The following is a 23,715-nucleotide window of genomic DNA, read 5'->3' on the forward strand; positions in this document are numbered from 1 at the left end:
GATCGCTGTATAAATGTCAATCGACCCAAAAATGTGTCAAAGGTCTCTGACGTGTCCGCCATAATGTCGCAGTCTTGATAAAAAACGCAGATTGCCTCCATTACTAGTAAAAAAAAAAAAATAATAATAAAAATGCAATAAATCTATTCCCTATTTTGTAGACGCTATAACTTTTTTGCAAACCAATCAATATACTCTTTTTGCAATTTTTATTACCAAAAATATGTAAAAGAATACATATATATTGTTTATAGCGCAAACAATTAAAACTACAGAGATGATCAAATACCACCAAAAGAAAGCTCTATTTGTGGGAAAAAAAAAGGACATCAATTTTGTTTGGGTACAGTGTCGCACGACCGCACAGTTGTCAGTTAAAACGATGCAGTGCCGAATCGCAAAAAATGGCCTGGTCATTGAGCAATCAATTCCTCCGGGGCTGAAGTGGGTAAATAGAAAACCATCTTTAGATAGAATTTTACTCCAAAAGCATTTTAATAAAATAAATTTGATAAAAATCAAAAAAATCTGATTTAACCACTTAAGGTCATTAAGGATTTGCCCTCTTAATGACCAGGCCATTTTTTGCGATACGGCACTGCGTTGTTTTAACTGACAATTGCGTGGTCGTCTGATGCTGTACCCAAACAAAATTGTTTTTTCCCCACAAATAGAGCTTTTTTTTTGGTGGCATTTAATCACGTTTGTGGTTTTTATGTTTTTCGCAACAAACGAAAAAAGAGCGACAATTTTGAAAAAAAAATAATATTTTTTACTTTTTGCTATAATAAATATCCAAAAAAAAAATTGTAAAAAAACAAATTTCTTCATCAGTTTAGGACAATATGTCGTCTTCTACATATTTTTGATAACAAAAATCGCAATAAACGTATATTGATTGGTTTGCGCAAAAGTTATAGTGTCTACAAAATAAGGGGTAGATTTATGGACTTTTTATTATTTTATTTTTATTTTTTTTACTAGTAATGGCAGTGATCTGCAATTTTTAGTGGGACTGCGACATTTCGACGAACAGATTGGAAACTTTTGACACTTTTGACACATTTTTTGGGACCATTGACATTTATACACCGATCAGTGCTATAAAAATGCACTGATTAAAGCGGTTGTATACTTATTTTTTAAACTTTTGCCTACAGGTAAGCCTATAATAAGGCTTACCTGTAGGTAAAAAAAATCTCTTGCTATTTCCCTCGCAATGAGCCGCTGACTGTAGCGGCGCATGCGCACAGGGGATTCTCGGCTGAAAGCCCGGCAGACTCCGGACCTTGCCGGAAAGAAGTCTCCAGCGCGCATGCTCGGGAGTGACGACATCGTGGCTCCGGCCACTCACAACGCCGGAGCCACGATACCCGGAAGACAGGCCGAGAGGAAATGTCAGCTCCCTCGGGCTGGACCGGGTGAGATGTCGGCGCCTCGTAAGTATCTCATAATGAGCTAGTATGCGGTGCATACTAACTCATTATGCCTTTTCCCTTACAGGTGTAGGGAAAAAAAAAGTCAGCGGGTTTACTACCGCTTTAAATGACACTGGCAGGGAAGGGGTTAACACTAGGGGGGCGATCAAGGGGTTAAAGGTGTTCCCTCGGAGGTGTTTCTAACTGTGGGGGGATGGGACTGACTGGAGGAGAGAGATCGCTGTTCCTAATCACTAGGAACAGCAGATCTCTCTCCCCCCTGTCAGAACAGAGATCTATCTGTTGATCCCCGTTCTGGCTCTCTGTGGAGCGATCGCGGGTGTCCATCGGACATCGCGGCCGCCGGCCATGTGCATCGGCTCCGGCGCGCGCGCCCCCTAGAGTTCTTAAAGAGGCCGACGTACAATGACAGCGATTCGCCCAGGAGAGCCAACGTGGTCCTTAAGCGGTTAATTTAAAAAATCTAATTTAAAAAATCTGATTTGTTTGATTTTTTTTTATTTTTCATTGATTTTTATCCACCCTGGTATTGAGTCTCTTCTTTGTAGATATTTTCTCTTGCCTACCAAAAAAAAGCAAGGGGGAATTTGCAATCTTGCAATATATATATATAGTAGATACAAAGGGAATTTTATTTTTACCATTATACCTTTTACACATTATTTTTTATTAAATAACAATACAAGAATAAGAATAAATACTGCAAGAAAAATAGTGATGCTACTTCAAAAAAGTTAGCACCATAATGACAAGAATCCAAAAGTCCATAACTTATGGTATATCGAAAGGGTTAAAAAGATACTTGTGATTCCGTATCTAAAGCAATAATTTCAGTAACAGAGCAAAAACAATCAACGGCATGAGGGCGCCATGATGGAGTCCAAGACTTGCACCATTACAGATGTAATTATAGGTCGTGGTTATTCCACTGGTTTTGAAAACCTGGCTGGTGAGCTTGCAGATACTTTCTGTGGCACAACCCTGGAATGCCAGTGCAGATGTTTGATACCCTGGGGGAGAGAAAGAACATTTTGTTTACAATTTGGCACTTGTATTCCTATAAACTGTTGTTTGGTTGTGTAATCTATCATTGCAATGTTTGCATAAGAATTAAAAATTCATGGAGAATTAACATTCGTGACGCGGCAAATTATGAAATCTGGAAATGCAGCGCACAATTCTCTTCTTCTTTAATGGGATAATAATGAGGCTGCTTTGCTGGTGATACTGATGGAGTTATTGCAAACAAATTTTCAAAGGCTTTTTTTTCTAGTGATACCAAGAATAATATTATTATGCTTTATTTATTTTTTTTTATTTGAGCAAGTTACCACAACACCATTATCCCGTAGTTTTTAAGATCAAAGATACAACTATGTTGGTGTCCCTTGTCAATTTTACATTGTATTTTTTAAAATGTAACTGCCGACTCCCAAACTGTCATTTGAAGTAAAACACACAGCCAAGTATAATTCTACACAATGTTTTAATTGTGCATTAAAAAAAAAAAATACAATTAGACATGCTATCTGCCAATAGAACTTAACCAAAAAGTGCATTCTATGTATCCAAAAATATAGAAAATATAACAAATCAAATCATTATTATTCAACCAAAAAATAATGCCAATGCAATAACTCCAAGGCCAATAATAAATAACACGTTATCTCCTCCGACTCCGCAACGTGTCTGGCTGACGAACGGCCGTTCAGAAACTAACCGAAAAGTGCGAGATGAAAAGTGCGAATCAACACTCACCAAACTACTACTAACATGAAATTAGCAGAAGGAGCCCAAAGGGTGGCGCATGACTAGTGAACTTCCTTTTTATCGGCTCGTAGCAAGTCTAGAACGTCACTACGTACGTAATTGTTGGCCAACATTTGTGTGGCCGTGTGTATACAAGACAAGTTTGGGCCAACGCCCTTCGGACAAAATTCCACGGTTTTGTTGGCGAACAATCCAATCGTGTGTACAAGGCTTTACTCAACCAGGAAGCCTTGCGAAGTTGATAGGGGATTCTCAGGCAATGAGAAATTTCTGCTTCTCAGTTAGGGAAGACTCTTTCCAATGACCACAAGTAAAGGGAACAATATTCCCAGTGGCCATCATACTAATGTACCATGAGCTGTAGATATAGTCATAATTAGTGGGGGTTTCCAGAGACCTGACAGTTATTTCAAGGGTTCCTCCATGTTGTCTGCTTCAGTACTGGGCACATTTACCCCCTTCCTGCCCAGGTCAATGTTCAGCTTTCAAAGCTGTCACACTTTGAATGACAATTGCACGGTCATGCAACACTGTACCCATCAGAAATTTTTCTAATTTTTTTTCACACAAATAGAGCTTTCTTTTGGTGGTATAGTGGAACCTTGGTTAACGAGTAATGTGATTAACGAGCTATTTGAAAGACAAGCAACTTTTTTTTAAAATCCTGACTCAGTTTGGGAGTGTTGTCTCGCAAAACGAGCAGAATTCAGGCTAATGTGGTGTGCAGTACCGCATTTGGCCAGAGATGTGGGGGTGCCGGTGACACTCGGAACGGTTCGGAGCCATTCGGAAATACTCGGAACCACTCGGAAATATTCAGAAATACTCCGTTCCCGAGTCTTTCCCGAGCCTTTCCGAGGGTTTCTGAGTTCAGCCGAGCTTTGACCGGGTATTTCCGAGGCTCTCCAGTGTCATCCCACCTCTGGCCACATACGGTATTGCATGCAATATTTATTTAGCAAAAAATAAAAAAACGCAGAGGTGATTAAATACAGTGGAACCTTGGATTACGAGCATAATCCATTCCAGGAGAATGCTTGTAATCCAAAACACTCGCATATCAAAGCGAGTTTCCATTGACTTCTATGGAGAAACTTTTTTTAAAAAATAATGCATTTTTCTATGTTTCTGTTATAAAATTTTGCAAATAAATCATCTTTCTTCATAAATGTAATTCAAAATGTATTCTGCTACATTTCCTTGGTGAAAATTACCCAAATCAGTTCTTATTATTTAGTCTGTAGGAAAGTTATAGCGTCCACAAACTATGGGATAAATATCTGAAAAATGATCATTCCTGATGCATTGACACTCTATCTAATTTCTTGAGGCCTGAAAATGCCAGGACAGGACAAATACCCCCCAAATGACCCCTTTTTAGAAAGTAGACAGCCCAAGGTATTTAGTAAGAGGCATGGCGAGTTTTTTGAAGTTGTACTTTCTTGTCACAATTTTTGGGAAGATTAAGAAATTAAACAAAAAAATGTTTACTATTTTTTTTTTTTACATACAGTAACCAGTGCAGTTCAGCATTATCATATAACTGATGTGGCGGTGGTCAGGGACACTGACTTGTGACAGTACGTAAAAAAAAATATATATATATATATATATTTCTTTGAATTTGTTTTATGATTTTTATTTTAACACACTGTGACCAGAGCAATACAGTTTTACCATAGTGACATTGCAATACTCTGGGGAAGTGATCAGGATTTATTTATTTATTTTTTTACACATTATGATTGCTTATACCAATGAATTGAATTGGTATAAGCAACAATTTTTACTGAATGAAACTGATTCATTCAGTGTCTTTTGTTGGGATTAGCTGTGATTGGCCAAAGCTAATCACATGGTACAGACGGGCTGTGATTGGCTCTGTCTGTATCATGTCATCACTGTGAACAAACACAGCTAGCAACACAACTGTATACAATGGATGGCATGAAAGGAAGCCATCCATTGTTTACAATTGTCATGTGATCTGCTGTGATTGGTCACGGTGTTCACATGGTACTGGCAGTGGGCCGGTCTAGTGATCAGTCATTGACAGATCTCTGTGCTGCACGGCCCCGTGGCCGCACGAGAAGCATATTCTGGGAGGATGTCAAATGACGTCAACTTAGAACAACCAAAGTCCCGTCCGGCCATCATTTTGCTATAGGCTGGGCCTATAGCAAACTGGGTACTGGTTAACCCATTCCTGCCTGGCCAATAGCAGAATGACAGCTGGGTGGGAGATCAGTTATCCTGACTGGGCGTCATATGATGTCCAGCAGGATAAGCCGCTCGCACGCAGCACGGCAATTGGTGGTGCGGTGTGTCCTTCTAACTCACAGCAATTCCGATCTTGGCAAAGAATCTATGACGTAGGCTCTTTACCATGTGATCAGATGTGTCCAATCACAGGTGGTCACATGGTAACCAGGAAGTGCCATTTATCGCCTTTCCTCTATTTGTACTGACAAAGCGCAGGTAGAGGAGAGCCAAACAGTGATTCTCCTGACAGCATCGATTATCAGTGCAGACCCATCAAGGATGCCCACCAGGGATGCCAACCTGTGCCCAGCAGAGATGCCAATTAGTGCCATCTATCAGTGCCCATCAGTGCTGCATATCAGTGCCGCCAATCAGTGCTGCATATCAGTGCCTCATCATCAGTGCGGCCTCATCAGTTCCCATCAGTGCCGCCTCATCAGTGCATGTCAGTTAAGGAGAAAACATACTTATTTGCAAAATTTTATAACAGAAACAGAAAAAAACTTTCTTTTTTTTTTTCATTTGTTTAGCAAAAAATAAAAAACCCAGTGGTGATCAAATACCACCAAAAGAAAACTCTATTTGCGGGGGAAAAAAATGATAAAAGTTTCATATGGCTACAGTGTAGCATGACCGTGCAATTGTCATTCAAAAAGCGACAGCGCTGAAAGCTGAAGGTTGGCCTGGGCAGGAAGGCGGTGAAAGTGCCCGGTACTGAAGTGGTTAAAACGTTGGAGAGAGGCTGTTCTAGAGTGTCAGATAATGCAACCAGCAACATTTTTGGAAAGGCTACCTAGATAATGAGCACTGTAAACAAAATTATACATTTGAAAAATCCACATGCATTGTTGTCAATTGATTTCAAAACTAGGGATGAGGTTCAGGTTTGCCACTACCACGGCTCATGATGAATCCCTGGGGATTGCAAACTTGACTGCAAAGTTTGCTGGTTCATTGCCGTGAATAAGGAACAACTTATAATGCAGTGAGGAGACCTGTCTCTGGTCAGCTGAGTCACAAGGGCCAATAATGTGATGTATTGGATAACCCAGTCCAGTTTATTTTTTTGGGGGGGGTTTAGTAGTCATTAGACAGTGTGATAACAACCTCTTCAGGCCCATGTAACACATATATGTGGCCTCGCTGCACTGGGCCTTTTTCAGTGGGGCCGTATATATGTTTCTCAAGTAGCGGCTGGTGCTAAATATTTCGGGGGGGGAGGCGGCAAACTAACGGCATCCACCCCCCCACGGGGGGACAGAAGGGAAGGTGACGATCACCGCAAGCACACCAATGACCCCCCCCCCCGGGCATTAGATGGACTGGACGCCCCCCCTGCAGGGGACTAACCTTAACATAGGGGGCAGAGGGAACGAAGAGCCGGGGCATTGCTTCTCCTCCGGGCTGAACAGGAAGTGTGTCCTGAGACACGATTGGCCGGTGTGTCCTGAGACACGATTTGGAATCCTTAGCCTCCCTGGCCAATCTCAGGACCCGCTTCCTGATTGGCCGGGAGGAGAATCAGGAAGACGATAGCGAATAATTATCCGCTATTGTCACACAAATGGGTGGGCTCGGGGCACAGAGCTCGGCGCTTTTGAAGCCAATTAGAGCCTCCAGCTGTAATAATGTGCATCAAAAAATAAAACCCAGTTGGAATCCATGCGTCTGGCACCCCGCATGTAGATTAGGTGTATGGATTAGGGGGGCGGTGCCCATACGCCCCTTATGGAGGGGCCGCCACTGTGGTTCTCCCTTTGTGCTAGGGGCGCACCATACCAGTAAATAAATATCATTATAAACTGAATTATACACATTATTGACTTACCTATATCAGTTCTAGCAAGACGCATACAGTTAGTTTCATTGCCTGTGCACAGCATGCTGCTGTCCGGGGTACACTGCTCACTGTTAATCGACAGACACTGCGAACATGATTTTCCATTTTGTGCTGTGGTATTGTATTGTGGTACTGTGTAAAAAAGAAAAAAAAAAGAGAAAAAGGGAAAAATATTAATATAAAATTGAAAATATATTGCTAGATATGACAACGTGAGGTAAGGGAAATAGAGAACAGGAAATGAGAGAAGAGGATGGGAAAGAAAGAGAGGAGGGGAGAGAAGAGGTGGAAGGAGAGGAGGGGAGTAAAAATGAATGGTGAAAAGAAGTGAGAAAATAGAGGAAGGGAGGAAAATGGCTAGGTGATGGAGAGGAGGGGGGAGAGAGAAGAGATAAGAGAAAGGAAGAGGTGGGAAAGGAGGGGAAATGGTTTAAAGGTAAGTATAGGAGAATAGAGGATAGAGTGTATGGGTGGGAAGGGAAAAGGGGAGTATGGAAGAGGAAAGGTTGGGAAGAGAAGAGGGAAGGATTAGAGAGGAAAGGGCGGAGGATGGAAGAGAAAAGGGTACAAACTGGAGAGGGAACAAAGGAAGAAAATAGGGTGGGAGGGAGAGATTATCGGATTTTAGAGGAAAAAGTGGGAAGAGGCGAGCAGAGAATTTAAGAGGAAAGGGTGAAAAAGGGAGACCAGAGAATGGAAGATGAAAGGGTAAGAATGGGAGAGGGGAGGATGGGAGAATGAAAGGATTCAAAGGAGAGATTATAGGATGGGAGAGGAAAGAGTAGGAAGAGGAGAGGGTACTATTGGAGAGGAAAGGGTGGAAATGAGAGACCGGAGGATGGAAGAGGAAAGGGTGAGAATGGGAGAGGGAAGGAAGGGAGAAGAAAGGGTGTAAATGAGAGATTATAGGATGGGAGAGGAAAGGGTGGGAAGAAGAGAGGGGAGGATTGGAGAGGAAAGGGTGGAAAGGAGAGATTATAGGATGGGAGAGGAAAAGGTGGGAAGAAGAGAGGGGAGGATTGGAGAAGAAAGGGTGGAAAGGAGAGATTATAGGATGGGAGAGGAAAGGGTGGGAAGAAGAGAGGGGAGGATTGGAGAAGAAAGGGTGGAAAGGAGAGATTATAGGATGGGAGAGGAAAGGGTGGAAATGAGAGACCGGAGGATGGAAGAGGAAAGGGTGAGAATGGGAGAGGGAAGGAAGGGAGAAGAAAGGGTGTAAATGAGAGATTATAGGATGGGAGAGGAAAGGGTGGGAAGAAGAGAGGGGAGGATTGGAGAGGAAAGGGTGGAAAGGAGAGATTATAGGATGGGAGAGGAAAGGGTGGGAAGAAGAGAGGGGAGGATTGGAGAGAAAAGGGTACGAACTGGAGAGGGAACAAAGGAAGAAAATAGGGTGGGAGGGAGAGATTATAGGATTTTAGAGGAAAAAGTGGGAAGAGGAGAGGGGAGAATTTAAGAGGAAAGGGTGAAAAAGAGAGACCAGAGGACAGAAGAGGAAAGGGTAAGAATGGGAGAGGGAAGGAAGGGAAAAGAAAGGGTTCAAAGGAGAGATTATAGTGTAGCACCCTGATGTTTAGGCAGGTCTGCTATTAAATGTAGTTGTCATGTATAGTTGCCTTGGCCAATTGTTAGGAGATCAATTGATTTCCCCCTAATTCTGGAATTGCTGCACTTCTCTCTTCTGTCACTAGGTGGCCTGGTATCTGGTGACATTGGATAAGACAAGGGCATAGCAAGGACAGATTATGAATGAATGGGGTGTCTCAGCCAACGGGCAGGGATTTTCTTGGGTCCCTTGTCCTGCTGGGAAAGCCTATTTATTTGGGTGGGTTCTGTGCTACCTGGACAGCTGTCTGGATGAATGTGTGTTGTGTTGCCCCAGGCTGCTGGGCCGTGGGCCTTGGGCCTATCGCGGGGACGCCTGGCTACTAGGCTGTCTGGGGGCCTGTCCAGGGGTGGGAGAGCAGCGTGGGGTTGGGACTGCAGGCTTGTGGTCCAGCCAGAGGTGGCGGTTCCGCCGGCCGGGGAGCCAGTCGTGGTCGGGGGTAGAGAGGAAGCTGTCGCCACGGGGGGACCATCCACCTTGCTGCCGGGGACCACTGTGAGTGGGCTGAGGCCAGTGCCGGAGCAGACTTCTCACTAGCCGGGAACGTTGAAGAAGTGGGAAAACTTCAGCAAGTGCCAAGTTAGGGACCCAGCGGGGGTGACGCTTGTGGAGCATCAGTGAGTGCCAAGCCAGGGACCTAGCGGGTCAGCAGGGGTGACGCTTGAAGAGTATCTGTGAGTGCCAATCCAGAGACCCAGCAGGGACGCGGGGGGTGACCCTTGAGGAAGATACTGAGTGCTAACAGTAGAGGAGCTCAGGGGATCCAGTGGTTATTGGGTGAATACCCACCGTGAGTGATTGTGGAGTAAGCTGAGAACTGTTCATGTTGCAAATAGTTGGATACAATTACAGTTAGTAACTTCTACCAGACTGTTGCCATAGGAGACAGCGTCCTACCTATACAGAAGTGGTGTCTGGCTGGAGGCCTTCACCTGTATAGCTGTCTGCCTATAGAAGTCTCGGAGTCTAACAATTAACATTGTATCTACCTGGGGGTGGCCCAAACCCTTTCTCCCACAGTTCTGTTCAAGAGACAATAAATCTCTTTCTGCATTCTAAAAGTGTCTGGCGCCCACCGTTTCATCTTGCATTGCACCCACCATGCCAATTGATCCACTCTACACTGAAGGATGTCAGCTGTCCTTGACTCTGGCGGTCACCATTAGCCCTAAAGGGGCCCGGGACTTTACTACAATAGGATGAGAGAGGAAAGGGTGGGGAGGATAGACTATAGGATGGATGAGGAAATAGTGGGAAGAGGAGAGGGTACTATTGGAGAGGAAAGGGTGAAAAAGAGAGACCAGAGGGTGGAAGAGGAAAGGGTAATAATGGGAGAGGGGAGGATCTGAGAAGAAAGAGTGGGAAGGAGAGATCATACAATGGAGGAGAAAAGAATGGGAGGAGGATGGGGGAGTATGGGAGAGGAAAGGGTGGAAAAGAGAGACTGTAGTATGGATGAGAAAAGTGTGAGGTTGGGAGAGGGGAGGTTGGGGAAAAAAAGCATGGGAAAGGGAGATTATAGGATGGGAGAGGAAAGGGTGGGATGCCGAGAGGGGAGGAGAGGAGAAAAAAAGAAAAGAGAGGACAAGTGGGCTGGAGGTGAGTGAAGAGAGAGAGGCAAAAGTAGAAGTAGTGGAAAGGGGAGAGAGAAAAAAGGAAAGGGAAGAAGAGGAGAGAGGTAAAGGAAAGGGAGAGAAGAGTGGGATAGGTAGAGAACTTTTGGAACACTTACGTATAGGTATATAAGGGGAACAGCTACCATTTATGCAGCATGAAATTGCCATCCTTAGGGACCCTCCTGGGAAAGTGCTGCTTCCAGTCCTGTTACATTGTATAACTGAAGAACATGATCTGAATATATTTGTAGAAGTTCCATCTGTGTGAAAGAGTGGAAAACAGAGGCTGTAGTTGAATGTTTATGATAATCTGGGTGTGAAAACTGATGTTGGTCAATCACAAACTTCTAATATAAAACAAAGTCACCTTGCTCTAAAGTAGTAATAAGAAAATATCATGGGTATTAATGTGTTGTTCTGATAACAATAAAATCGAGGTGACTTCCTTTTCTTTGAGGCCATATGTTGGTTGAGGCAGTTCCAGGCTTTTCTTTTTAGAAAGCCCACCAAGGGTTACAAACAAAATAACCTCAAGGAACCATTATTCAATTTTGAAAATAAAGAATGTACACAAATAATGTGCTGATGGGTTAAATAGGGACAAGTCAGTAAAAGATCAGGATGAATTATAGTATTAAGAATGTTTTTTTTTTTTTTTAAGAAAATATCCCATGATAGAAAATTGCTACTGCATGTATGATTGTAAAACAGATCATGGACTCCTTTCCTTTAATATGTACATTTTTTTTTTTTTATTTACAAACAAACATATCAATAAAATGTTTTTAAATGTACAAAATAATGTGAAAAAAAAGTGTAAAAGCAAAATTGACCGAGAAATGTAGTTTCCTATTAAAAATATGGAATTCCATGATATACCAGCATTTGGGCTCCATGCACACTGGAGCTCAAAAAAAGCTTTTTCTGCACGCCAGATTGCTGGCAGAAAACGCTGGTTGAAAAACTAGCTGCTAACAGCGTTTTGTACTAGCGTTAATGAGCATTTATGAGCGTTTTTAAGGGTTAGCGTTAATGGGCGTTTTTATTAAAAATACACAGAGGACACTCCAAAAATCCCACAATGCATTCCAAACTCCCACAATGTATTGAAAAAATAGAATGCCGAACGCTAGTTAACGAGCGTTTATGAGCGTTTATCAGCGTTTGGCTTTTTTTAGCGGATTTCTGGCGTTCAGAAAAAAAGCCCATAAACTCCACTGGTCATTAAAGCTAAAAAAAGTCCATGTGTGCATGGATACATAGGCTAACATAGAGTGGAGTTTATGGGCTTTTTAAAAAAAAAACGCCCAAACGCCAAAAAACTGCAGTTTATCAGCTCCAGTGTGCATGGAGCCTTAGGCTTATGCCGTTACACATGTGCGGACTTTCCGACCGGACTGGTCCGACGGACTGAGTCCGGCGGACAATCCAACCGTGTGTGGGCTTCATCGGACCTTCAGCTGACTTTTTCTGTCGAAAATCTGACGGACTTTAGACTTGGAACATGTTTCAAATCTTTCCAACGGACTCGAGTCCAGTCGAAAAATCCGCTTGTCTGTATGCTAGTACGACGGACGAAAACCGACGCTAGGGCAGCTATTGGCTACTGGCTATCAACTTCCTTATTTTAGTCCGGTGTATGTCATCACGTACGAATCCGTCGGACTTTGGTGTGATCGTATGTAGGCAAGTCAGTTCGTTGGAAAGTCCGTCAGAAGTCCATCGGAAAGACCGTTAGACCTTTGCTGACGAAAAGTCCGCCCGTGTGTACACGGCATTATACATCTATGCATTTTTTTTTTGTTTGTTTGTATGCAAAAGCAAACTTGCAAATACTACAATTAACAAAGAAAAACAAGTTAATGTATTTTTTTTAAATGCTTTGACTTACTTTGGGTGATGACTTCAATGTGAGTAGTAGAGCATTGATTCTCGTCTGGACAGTTCACAGTGCCTCCCGTACAGTTTGGGTTTGTTGAGCTTGAACATTTTGTGCAAGATAAAGCTCTGCCTGCAATTAAATAAAATCACAATTGGAAGTCCATTTCACCCTTCTGTTGGTTTGTCAGAGGCTAGGAGTTAGAGCTTCCAATGGCAAAAAATATTGGTAAAATAAAGAGCTTACCCAAATTGGCCCTTTTGCTGCCAGATCCGTACGTTGACAGCGAGGGGTTTCGCACAGAATCCGTTGGCTGCAGTCTGATTGCTCACACACACACCCCCCGGTACCGGCGACCGCCGCCACGCCCCGCCACGTTTTCTGGGCTCCGCTTCCCCATCTGAGAGCAACATGGTGGGTGCCGGTGGCTGGAGGGAAAGGAGAAGACGGGACACACGTCCGCTCGCCTCCCCTTCTTCCCTTCTCCATATCCCCGACTAGCTTAGCCAGGAAGTAATGTTTCGCAATACGACCTGCACTGCAAAACATTCATAGGAGCCCGAAGAAGATGTGCAGGGTCTTTCAGACCCCGCATGTCTCATTAAGGAGAACCAGTCACCTAAAAATCATTACGTTATAATAAAAAAAAAGTTAAATAATCTTTTATTTTTTTTTGGGGGGGGGGGATAAACTTACACCTAAGCACATACAATCCCCCCTCCAAAAAAAAATGTAATTGGGGTGTCAGCTATGGGTAGTTACCTCTGGGCCTACCCCTTAGTCAACAATGAATAGCTTTCAAGTTTTGATTTTTCACAGTTTACTTCACGGTTGTTTTTTTGTTTTTTGGTGTTTTATTTTTTTGGGGGGGGGGGGTTAAATGGTGAGGTTGAGTGGACTTCTAAATACAGTCAGGAGGAAGACCGGAAAAGGTATCTATGCTTTAAAGATTAAGGCCTGTATTATATTTGCTTTCCCTTTATATGCAATGAAAGTCGGTAATTATATGTACATCGTGGGGCATATGGAATCCCTTTGGATTTTTAATGTTTTTTTTTTCTTATGTACATTCCAGGAATACTACATGTGTCTTTGATTGTTTTCTAATGTTACGTTTTTTTTGTTTTAAAAAATGTAATAAAAAGAGTTTAAGAGCTTGAGGACCGCCCCACGTACATATACTGCAGCAGGGCGGCCCTTTAGTGCAAAATCACGTCACTTCCATCGGCTCTGGGGCCCGCACACTGTCGGAGCCGCGCTCCCACTGGGATTGGACATGGCGGGAGTCAACGAGCGCGTCCGGCGGACGCGATGGCCGCTGCCCACCCGCGATCGTTCTCTGGAGAGACAGACCGGCGTTCTGCCTATGTAAATGAGGCAGACCGTCGTTCTGTCAGCGAGGGAGAGAGAGATCTGTGAGTCCTGCTAATCAGGAACACAGATGTATTTCTTCCTCAAGTCAGTCCATCCCCCACACAGTAATGCCCCGTACACACGGTCGGACATTGTTCGGACATACCGACAACAAAATCCTAGGATTTTTTCCGACGGATGTTGGCTCAAACTTGTCTTGCATACACACGGTCACACAAAGTTGTCGGAAAATCCGATCGTTCTGAACGCAGTGACGTAAAACACGTACGTCGGGACTATAAACGGGGCAGTAGCCAATAGCTTTCATCTCTTTATTTATTCTGAGCATGCGTGGCACTTTGTCCGTCGGATTTGTGTACACACGATCGGAATTTCCGACAACGGATTTTGTTGTCGGAAAATTTTATAACCTGCTCTCAAACTTTGTGTGTCGTAAAATCCAATGGAAAACGTGTGATGGAGCCTACACACGGTCGGAATTTCCGACAACAAGGTCCTATCACACATTTTCCATCGGAAAATCCGACCGTGTGTACGGGGCATAAGAAAACACTCCCAGGGAACACAGTTAACCCTTTTGTCTCCCCTAATGTTAACCCCTTCTCTGCCAGTGCCGTTTATACAGTGACAGTGGTGACAGTGCATTTTTTTTAGCACTGATCACTGTTTTGGTGCCACTGGTCCCCAAAAAGTGTCACTTAGTGTCAGATTTGTCCGCCGCAATGTCGCAGTCCCACTAAAAATTGCTGATCGCCACCATTACTAGTGAAAACAATAAAGAAAAAGTCCATAAACCTATCCCATAGTTTGTAGACGCAATAACAATATACGCTTTTTGGGAATTTTTTTTTTTTTTTACCAAAAATATGTAGCAGAATACATACTGGCCTAAATTGATGAAGACATTTGATGACCGCGCTATTGTCTTTCAAAGTGTGACAGCACTGAAAGCTGAAAATTGGCCTGGGCACAGTGGGCAGGAAGGGGGTATAAGTTCCAGGTAGGCAAGTGGTTAAGTTATACAACTAGGATGCCTCCTGCCTTTGGCTTTTGATTGGACAGTAAAGGAGCAGCAGCTGTCAGATGAGGTCATTACTTGTTAGCATGTTCCTTGCATTCCCATCCCTCTCCTAGTCTGAGTTCTACTATACAAAGAATTACAAGAGTGTGATACCAAGTCCTGTTCAGAGGTTTGCTCTAGTCCTGATCCTAGAAACAACCCCATGACATCTAAGGGGAGCAGCCAGCAGAATACAGATATTGACCATGTAAGCTGAAGATCACATCTGGGGTTGAGGAGGGGGGAGCACCTGGCTGAGGTCGGAGATTATACCTGACACTCTGTCCTTGTTGCTGGATCGGATAAAACAGCCAAATATCAAAGCCTTTCATTTGCTTTCGGAAAATTCTTACAGCGCCTCTTATATGACCTGAGATCAGGCTTGCCAAGGCTCAGGCAGGGAGTGAATACAAGTAAATAAAACAACCTATTCTCTTAGAGATATGGCTGCATTATCACAACATTTCGAGAGTAATGCCCCGTACACACGATAGGATTTTCCGACGGAAAATGTTCGATGGGAGCTTGTTGTTGGAAATTCCGACCGTGTGTAGGCTCCATCGGACATTTTCCGTCGGAATTTCCGACACACAAAATTTGAGGTCTAGATTTTTAAATTTTCCGACAACAAAACCCGTTGTCGTAAATTCTGATCGTGTGTACACAATTCCGACGCACAAAGTTCCACGCATGCTGGGAATCAAGCAGAAGAGCCGCACTGGCTATTGAGCTTCATTTTTCTCGGCTCGTCATACGTGTTGTACGTCACCGCGTTCTTGACGTTCGGAATTTCCGACAAGATTTGTGTGACCGTGTGTATGCAAGACAAGTTTGAGCCAACAGCCGTCGGGAAAAAAAACCATGGATTTTGTTGTCGGAAAGATCGATCGCGTGTACGGGGCATTAGAATTTAGATTATTACAGATGCCCATTGGTAACTGCTTCTCTTCCAGTACCAGTGAACCACCACCGCATGCAAAAATGTTTTTTAAAAATAAAATAAGAACGTAACTTACCAGTTGTTACAAGAGAAGTCAGCACAAATAAAGCTACTAAAAGCATCCTGGTCCGGAGGATTTCACAGGTTCAACCAGATAGTAACAAGCTATCTAATGCTTACTACTATCAGTATAAGGTGTGGAGGAGGGCAGTGACTTAGGGACGATTGCGTAAAAGTTGATTCCAAGCAGAAAGCACATTTCAGTGGTGGGTGCAGCTGTTCCATCCAGTGTGGGGACATCTTGTCATTGTCAGCAGTCTGACGTACTGACGGGTGTAATAGGTGTGTGAGAGACTCATCGCTATTCAGCTATGCGGCTCTGCAGCTTTTACAGGTTTATCCGAACACTGTATAAGTATAAGTGCCTGCACTCTAAGAATACTTTCCTTTTCTTTGCCCGAGGCGAATGACTTTACACACCCATGTTCTCATTTTATGTAACAAGATCACTGGGCTCAAAACCAAGTTCAGTAAAAAGCCTACACCTGTTCCTGCTTTTGTTTTTAGGGCCTTTCTTCCATCTTTTCTTCTTTCCTTTCTTCACCTTCTTACATTCTTTTCTTTTTCTAGCCTATTTTCAATCTTCCTTCCTTCCTTCCTTCCTTCCTTCCTTCCTTCCTTCCTTCCTTCCATCCTTCCTCTTTTCCTTATGTCCTTCCTTCCATCCTTCCTCCCATCCACCCATCCTTCCTTTCCATCATCCCTCCATCCGCTTCCTTCCTTCCTACCCTCACTTCCTGCCATCTTTCCTTCCTTTCCTGCTGTCCTTCCTTCCCCCTACGATTTACTTCTGCCCTTCCTTCCTTTCCTCTTGCCCTTTCTTCCATCCCTCCTCCCACCCTTCCTCCCTTCACTCCCATCATTCCATCCTTCTCTTCCTTCGTTCCTTCCTTCACTTCCTTTCACCCTCCCTCCAATCATTTCTTCCTTCTCTCCTGACCTTTCTTCCTTCCCTTCTTTAGTTCTTCCCTTATTTCCTTCATTCATTCGTTATATCTTCTTTAATTTATTCCTGACCTTTCTTTCTTGACTCCAGCCCTTCCTTACCCACTCCCCTTCCTCCCTTCCTTCCTATCCTCACTCCCTGCTGTCCTACCTTCCTTCCCCCTCTTATTTACTCCTGCCCTTCCACTCTTTCCTCCTTCCCTCAGCCCTTCCTCCTTCCCTCTTGCTCTTTCTTCCTTCATTCCCTTCCTCTTATCCCTCCCACCCTTATTTTCCTTCCTTCGTTTCCCCCCTCCAACCGTTCCTTAATTCCTTCCCTCCTTCCAATTGTTCCATCCTTCCCTCCTTTTCTCCTTAATTTCTTCCCTTCCTTCCTTATTACCATTCCTTCTTTAGTTGTCCCCTTCCTTCCTTCCTTCCTTCCTTCCTTCCTTCCTTCCTTCCTTCCTTCTCTTCCTTCCTTGACTCCAGCCCTTCCGTACCTACTCACCTTCCTCCCTTCCTTCTTATCCTCACTCCCTGCCATCCTTCCTCCCCCCTCTTATTTACTCCTGCCCTTCCACTCTTTCCTCCTTCCCTCTTGCTTTTTCTTCCATCATGCTCTTCCTTTTATCCCTCCCACCCTTCATTACTTTCCTCCCTCCAATCGTTCCATCTTTCCCTCCTTCATTTCCTTCCTTCCTTCCTTCCTTCCTTCCTTCCTTCCTTCCTTCCTTCCTTCCTTCCTTCCTTCCTTCCTTCCTTCCTCCCCCCCCCCCCGCCTCCCTTTCTTTTTTCATCTCTCTTTCTTTCTTGGTGATTTTTTTCTGGTGATTTTAAAACAAATATCAGTCTGGATGATATATGTTGAGTGGTGCTTTTATTCCTTGTCCCTATATTTTCAAGTGTCTAAGATAGAGATTGAACAAAGTCTATTATTTATTTAATAGCTTCCTTCCTTCCTTCCTTCCTTCCTTCCTTCCTTCCTTCCTTCCTTCCTTTCTATCTATCTATCTATCTATCTATCTATCTATCTATCTATCTATCTATCTATCTATCTATCTATCTATCTATCTATCTATCTATCTTTATTCTATTTATCATTCCATTTATCTATCTTTACGTTTTCCATCTGTCATCTATCTACTGTATCTATCTTGTTATTTCCAGCCTCTGTGTATCATCACTCTGTGTATTAGAAGAAAGCAGAGCTTGCAAAAATCTAGTGGTACAAGGACATATTGCAGTGAGCATTACAGCCAGAGCTGCTTATATGTCTCCGACTCCTGCTAGGATCCATTTTTTAGGTCAGATTAGAAGCATACAATAGAAATAAATGTTTGCCTATATCCTTTAATATGATTTACTGAAATTGTCTGAAAAATTATTGGTAAAATGTAGCCACTTACAATATCTAAATGGTTTCCAAAATACAGGACTGATACAAAGCAATCGCTCAGTGCCTGGCATGGCAAGTTGTAAAATGTAACATAAAGGTTTTTCCCTAAAAGAAGGAAATTAATTTGCATTTTTAATTCCAAATAGAAGGAAAACATTTGGGATTTAGTGTGGATCTGTGAAAGCCGACATCTGGGAACTTTCAGAAGCTATTTGCCAGAAGGAAGCAGACAGATGATGCAAGTCTGTACTTAGCAGTAAGATATCACTTCTCTACATATTTCACTATCTGTACAGCTCATGTAATGACCTTAAAATTAGCATAGAAAATCAAATGAAATTCTTGTTCCCCCCGAAATATATCCACAATGGAGATGTAGCGGAGAAAGGATGAGAATGAAAAATCAGAGGGGTCAGATACCGGGCCATGCACACCAACTCCAGGACAGTCGTTTTACAATCTTGTAAGGAAAAAGTCTTTACTTTCATCTCAATTTTCCTTCCCTTTTTCCCTCAGCATTTCCTTCCTTCCCTCCTGCCCTTCCTTTCTCTCTACCTTCCATCCCTCCCACCCTTTTCTCCCTCCGTCCCTTCCCTTTCCTTTATTTCATCCTTTCTTCTTGCTCTATTTTACTGCATACCCTTCCTTTCTTTCTTAAATCCCTCCCACCCTTCTTTCCCTTCGTCTCCTTCCCTATTTTACTTCAGACCTTTCTTTCTTTCCTCCAGCTCTTCCTTCCTTCCTCCCCCTTTTATTTACTCTTGCCCTTACACCCTTCCCTCAGCCCTTCCTTCCATCCCTCCCACTCTTCTTTACCTTCCTTCCTTCCTTCCTTCCTTCCTTCCTTCCTTCCTTCCTTCCTTCCTTCCTTCCTTCCTTCCAGTTGTTCCTTCCTTCCCCCCAGCATTTCCACCCTTCCCTCAGTCCTTCCTTCCTTCCCTCTTGCGCTTTATTCCTTCATGCCCTTCCTTCCATCCCCCCAACCCTACTTTTCCTTCCCTCCCTCCCTCTCTCCAATTGTTCCATCCTTCACTCCTTTACTTTTTTTTTTTAACTCAAGTTTATTGTGAGTATACATATTGAAGAAGTTACAAGCGAACAGTAATTATACATATGAACATACAGGTAGTAATCACTTCATCTTAGCAGTGTAAGGTCTACATAGGGTAAGGAGGAAGTGGCGTAGTACATCTGTGAGTTTTAATACGTAACAACAGCGGTAGATAGTGTGCTAGTTGATAGGAGCAAAACATGTGAACAAGGTTATATCAATCGGGTGCTTACAGCATAGGGGTGTCAGTTGTATGGGAGTTCATTCATGGGAGGTATGCATTTAGGGTGTTTGAGCCAAAGGTCCCAGTTTATTTGGAATCTAGGAATTAGTAGGTGGGCTTTGGCGTGCATGAATTCCATCAGGCAGTGGTTGTTCAGAAGAGTAGTTATTTCCAAGCTGGAGGGGGGATGAGGGGATTTCCAGTTTTTGGCAATGGCTAAGCGTGTTGCGATAAGTACATGGGAGATAACAGTACATGGGAGATAACAGTGCGTGAAGATCTAGGCCAAAGTTCCATGTCAAGGCCCAATAATACCATTTGTGGAGTTAGTGATACAGGAACCGGTAGAATGGAGATGAAGAGTTTGGAGAGCATAGACCATAGCGTGGCTAGAATCGGGCAATCCCACCATATGTGGATTGGGGTGCCTTGGGATCCGCAGTTTCTCCAACAGAGATTGGTTGTAGTTGGGTATATACAGGCAAGTTTGGTTGGTGTGAGATACCAGTTATGGTATATTTTTTGAACTGTTTCCCAGTGGAGTAGGCATCTGGATATTTTCAGAGTTGCTTGGAGTGAGCGATGCCATTGCTGGGGAGTGTAGGAGCGCCGTAGTAATTGTTCCCAATTTAGCATCGTGGGGGATTTGGATGTAGGGCAGGTTTCCGTGAGGAGCTTGTAGCAGAACGAGATTCCACTTTGTTGGGGTGAGTTGAGGTTGAAAAATTTTAATACATGCCATGGCAGTAGGTTTTCGGCCCATTGTATCTTAGAAGGAATTGAACCCCTCTCTCCTTTTCTTACTTCCTTCCTCCCTTCCTCCAATCATTCCTTCCTTCTCTTCCTTCTTTCCTTCATTCCTTCCCTTCCTTCCTTCTTTATTTTAATCCTGCCTGCCTGTCCTTCCTTGCCTCCAGCCCTTCCTTTCCTCCTGCCCCACCTTCCCCCATATTATTTACTTCTGCCCTTCCATCCTTTCTTCCTTCTCTGAGTCATTTCTTCCTTCCCTCTTGCCCTTCCTTACTCTAATTTTTAGTGGCACCCCACAATCCTATAGCAGACTGCTGAATGAGTGGAAGTGCTCCCAAACAGGGAAATGTAAGTTCCCACTATGCTCAGATGTGAACGGGGCCCAACCATGTGTGTGTGAAGAGGATTCAGGTGACACCTAGGGTTCTCATCCATACAAGGTGAGTGGTTCCAATATGCATGTCTCGCAGGGAGGAAACTGGATTTTCAGTCTCCTCTGAGATATATAAATCCTATATTTGGGCCTGGAGCCCAGGGGCTTTGTAGAGTATTAGACTGGATGAAGCCTCCAACTCTGGGACAACAGCACCAGCACCAGCACACTGATTGTCTAAGTTGTCAGGACAAGTTGCTGTATACTAAAGAAAAGAAGCACATGCAAAAAACTGAAGTTCTGAGACCAGGACTAAGCAAAGTGCACATGCAGGAAGAAAAAGCAACTTGGATATTTGAGAATACCCTCATTTTATGCATGCGGCCGAGGTACAGCTACGCCCAAAACTGCGGCGGCTGGTCCTTAACTGGTTAATTACATTTTTTAAGTGTATTGCTACCCCTGTTGGGGCCGCTGGTATAACTGGTACAGAGGCCACTATCCACCCAAGCAACAATCCGGCTCCAACAATAGTCTAGGAGTTGTATTTTTGTAAATTATTGCTTGTAGACAGGAGAGTGATTAGGGCATGGGATACTTCAAAGTAACATCAATGAAAGGGCAGTCTAAGTCCTTACTGCTGTAGACCATGAGGCAAGTCATGAGGCAAAAGTCTTTTTGGCATCTGGTTACCTTGCACAATTGCAAAAAGCTGTAGGTAACCAGTGCAACTTCAGGAACATTTCACAATACAGGAATGCACTCTTCACAAAGCTCATAGTCCAGGACACTGGGGACACCACTGAGGACAAGGGAATGGATGGTATTTGAGACCCTAGGAGAGCAATCCCAGTCAGGGAAATGTCCGGCATTTATATCCCAAAAGCACACAGTCACCAAGAATCAGTACAGAGTCATTACTCACAAGTTACCAAGACACCTGCCACCTTCCAGCTACCTCCGGACACCTCCCATCGAGGGAAAAAAAATATTTTTCAAGACCAGATCCCTTTGGGTGAAGTTCTGCAGCCAATTCCATGTCCGTTTTAGGTCTCCAGTTCTGAGACCTCAGAGAGAGCACCACAATCCAAGGCTTGCCTCCAAGGGGCAACTGTTACCTCTAAGGCTGGGAACTCCTTGCTGGGGAAGACAATCTCTCCAGGGAGTCACACTATTTAACAGCTTCCCCAGCCACCATCTGGGCACACATCTCAGGGATTGGCTATAGGCCCTGATCAAGATTAATTCTGTTTTTTTTTAAATTCTCCCTCCCTAAACTCTAGAAACGTCTTCTAGAGGCAGCGGAAATCAGTCAACCTCCCAGCTTGTGAAACTCTAAACAGACCAAAACAAACCATCTCTGCCCCCTTGATTACTGAAAGGAGCCAAAAACGAAATTGACCTAGTATCCTAACTGGGAGGGTGTTATATAAGTTAATTTCAGTCTATTTCCTTCTAGTTAATTTTTAGTGATGTTTACTAGTGTTAATGTCTATAAAGACAGAAGTCTATTTTTTTTTTTGTTTTTTAATTAACTAGAATAGAAAGTAATTATAACAACATCTATCAAGATAACATGCATCCTACAGTTTCTATCACTTTCCCATTTAAAGTGTATATAAATCCAAAACATTTCTTTGGATAGACTTGGGAATGGTTAAAGTCATTGTTAGAATTTTTGTTTTTTTCTGTCTTTGTCCTGTCAGAGAAACTTCCCTACACTTGCTGTCCAAGATACACAACAAGAAGTGTGACTAGATATTGCCAAAGTAAGAGGAAGTCCTCTCTTAGACAGTTATCACCAGAACAGGTTCTCCCACTGGAAAGGTTCCCTATATCTGCTGTTCCTGTGACAACTCAAAAACATTAGGTTTTCTGTTATTTTTTCTACCAAAGGTCTGAGATAACAGTCACCAGGGCAAACAGAGAGGGCGGATCTGCCCAATGAAGATACAAATTAAAAACTAGCAGGGGTTGTAACTCATATTCATCCAAAGAAAAAGAATGGCTTTATATACACTTTAAGGTGCAGAGTTAGCTTGTTTGGTGGCAAGTTACATCAATTCAACAAGTCTAATTTCCAATTGCATGCTGTTTTAAAAGTAGAGATAAGCAAAGTTTTATCAGTTGTGGTTTGGCCAAACTCTTAATTTCCATTACCGTATGTAAAACCCCCAAAATTCTAATTTTCCAAGTCTCATGGAAGTCATAAAGAAAATGAACCAGTATCCAAGAAAGTGCAGTACAGCAAATAATGCCAAATTGTGCAGAATGGTTTGGGAAGCCCATGGCATGTTGTCCCGATGAGATGATAGAGGCAAAAAAAAAACATGAGCAACTTTCTTAAAAACTTCAACCAGAAATACTAAGATAGGAGGGTTGACCTGGTGACTCGGCAGAATCAGATATAAAGCAGAAACATCCTCTGTAGCAGTCTTTGGTCACTTTCCCCCAGGAGCCTTTTGGGAATCCAAACTGCCCAAAATAATCCTGGAATTCAGATTTGACTAGGGCCATCTGAATTTTGGTATCAACTTTAGTTAAAAGTAGTTGAAATAACCCAATAGTTGCTCCCACCAGTAGTCTCAAAACTGAATTCAACAAAATGGCTAAGTGTGAATGGAATGGGTAAAAGATGGCTTCAGCTCCTGTTCTCTGCCTGTAGAGAACTCATCAGACATTTTTCACCCTCTTGGGGGCTTTAATTGTATTAGCCTCTACGATTAAGCCCCGAAAAGGATGAAAAACATCTGTGACTTAGACTTTCCTGTTGCATGAGTGTAAATGAAATGAGTAAAAAATAGCTTTAGCTTCTGTTCTACCCCTGTAGAGAACTCAGATGCATTTTAAGCTTAATCATAGAGGCCTCTATGATTAAACCCCTGATATGCAATGAGGAGTGGGTGTCTGTGTGCAGATGACCACCATTTTGCTGAAGTCTACTGAAGCCTGACAAACTGATCAGGCTTGCACCAGTCTTTACACATGCTGATACAGATAATACAGGTTTGGGGGACACTTGAGGAGTAATAGATTCAGTTTTGATTATATAGTCCAAAACAATGAAAATAAGTGATGCTTTAAATTTATATATTTTGGCAATTTAATTGGATAATGACATTTTTAAATAGAAATCAAACACAACAACA

At 43.1% G+C, this 23,715-nt stretch overlaps 1 protein-coding gene across 1 annotated transcript; it reads right to left on the reverse strand.

Annotated features, from left to right (window-relative positions):
• Positions 1-2,083: 2,083 nt before the first annotated feature.
• On the reverse strand, positions 2,084-16,160 carry LOC141110439 (phospholipase A2 inhibitor gamma subunit B-like). The gene is made up of 5 exons (XM_073601787.1): positions 15,863-16,160; positions 12,425-12,544; positions 10,650-10,793; positions 7,300-7,443; positions 2,084-2,449 (listed from the first exon to the last, which is right to left on the reverse strand). The coding sequence occupies exons 1-5, from the start codon at positions 15,906-15,908 to the stop codon at positions 2,256-2,258; spliced, it is 648 nt and encodes a 215-aa protein (XP_073457888.1). The 5' UTR covers positions 15,909-16,160; the 3' UTR covers positions 2,084-2,255.
• Between the last annotated feature and the right edge of the window lie 7,555 nt (positions 16,161-23,715).

Source organism: Aquarana catesbeiana, linkage group LG10, assembly GCF_042186555.1.
Source record: "Aquarana catesbeiana isolate 2022-GZ linkage group LG10, ASM4218655v1, whole genome shotgun sequence".
In the NCBI taxonomy this organism is placed as follows: Eukaryota; Metazoa; Chordata; class Amphibia; order Anura; family Ranidae; genus Aquarana; species Aquarana catesbeiana.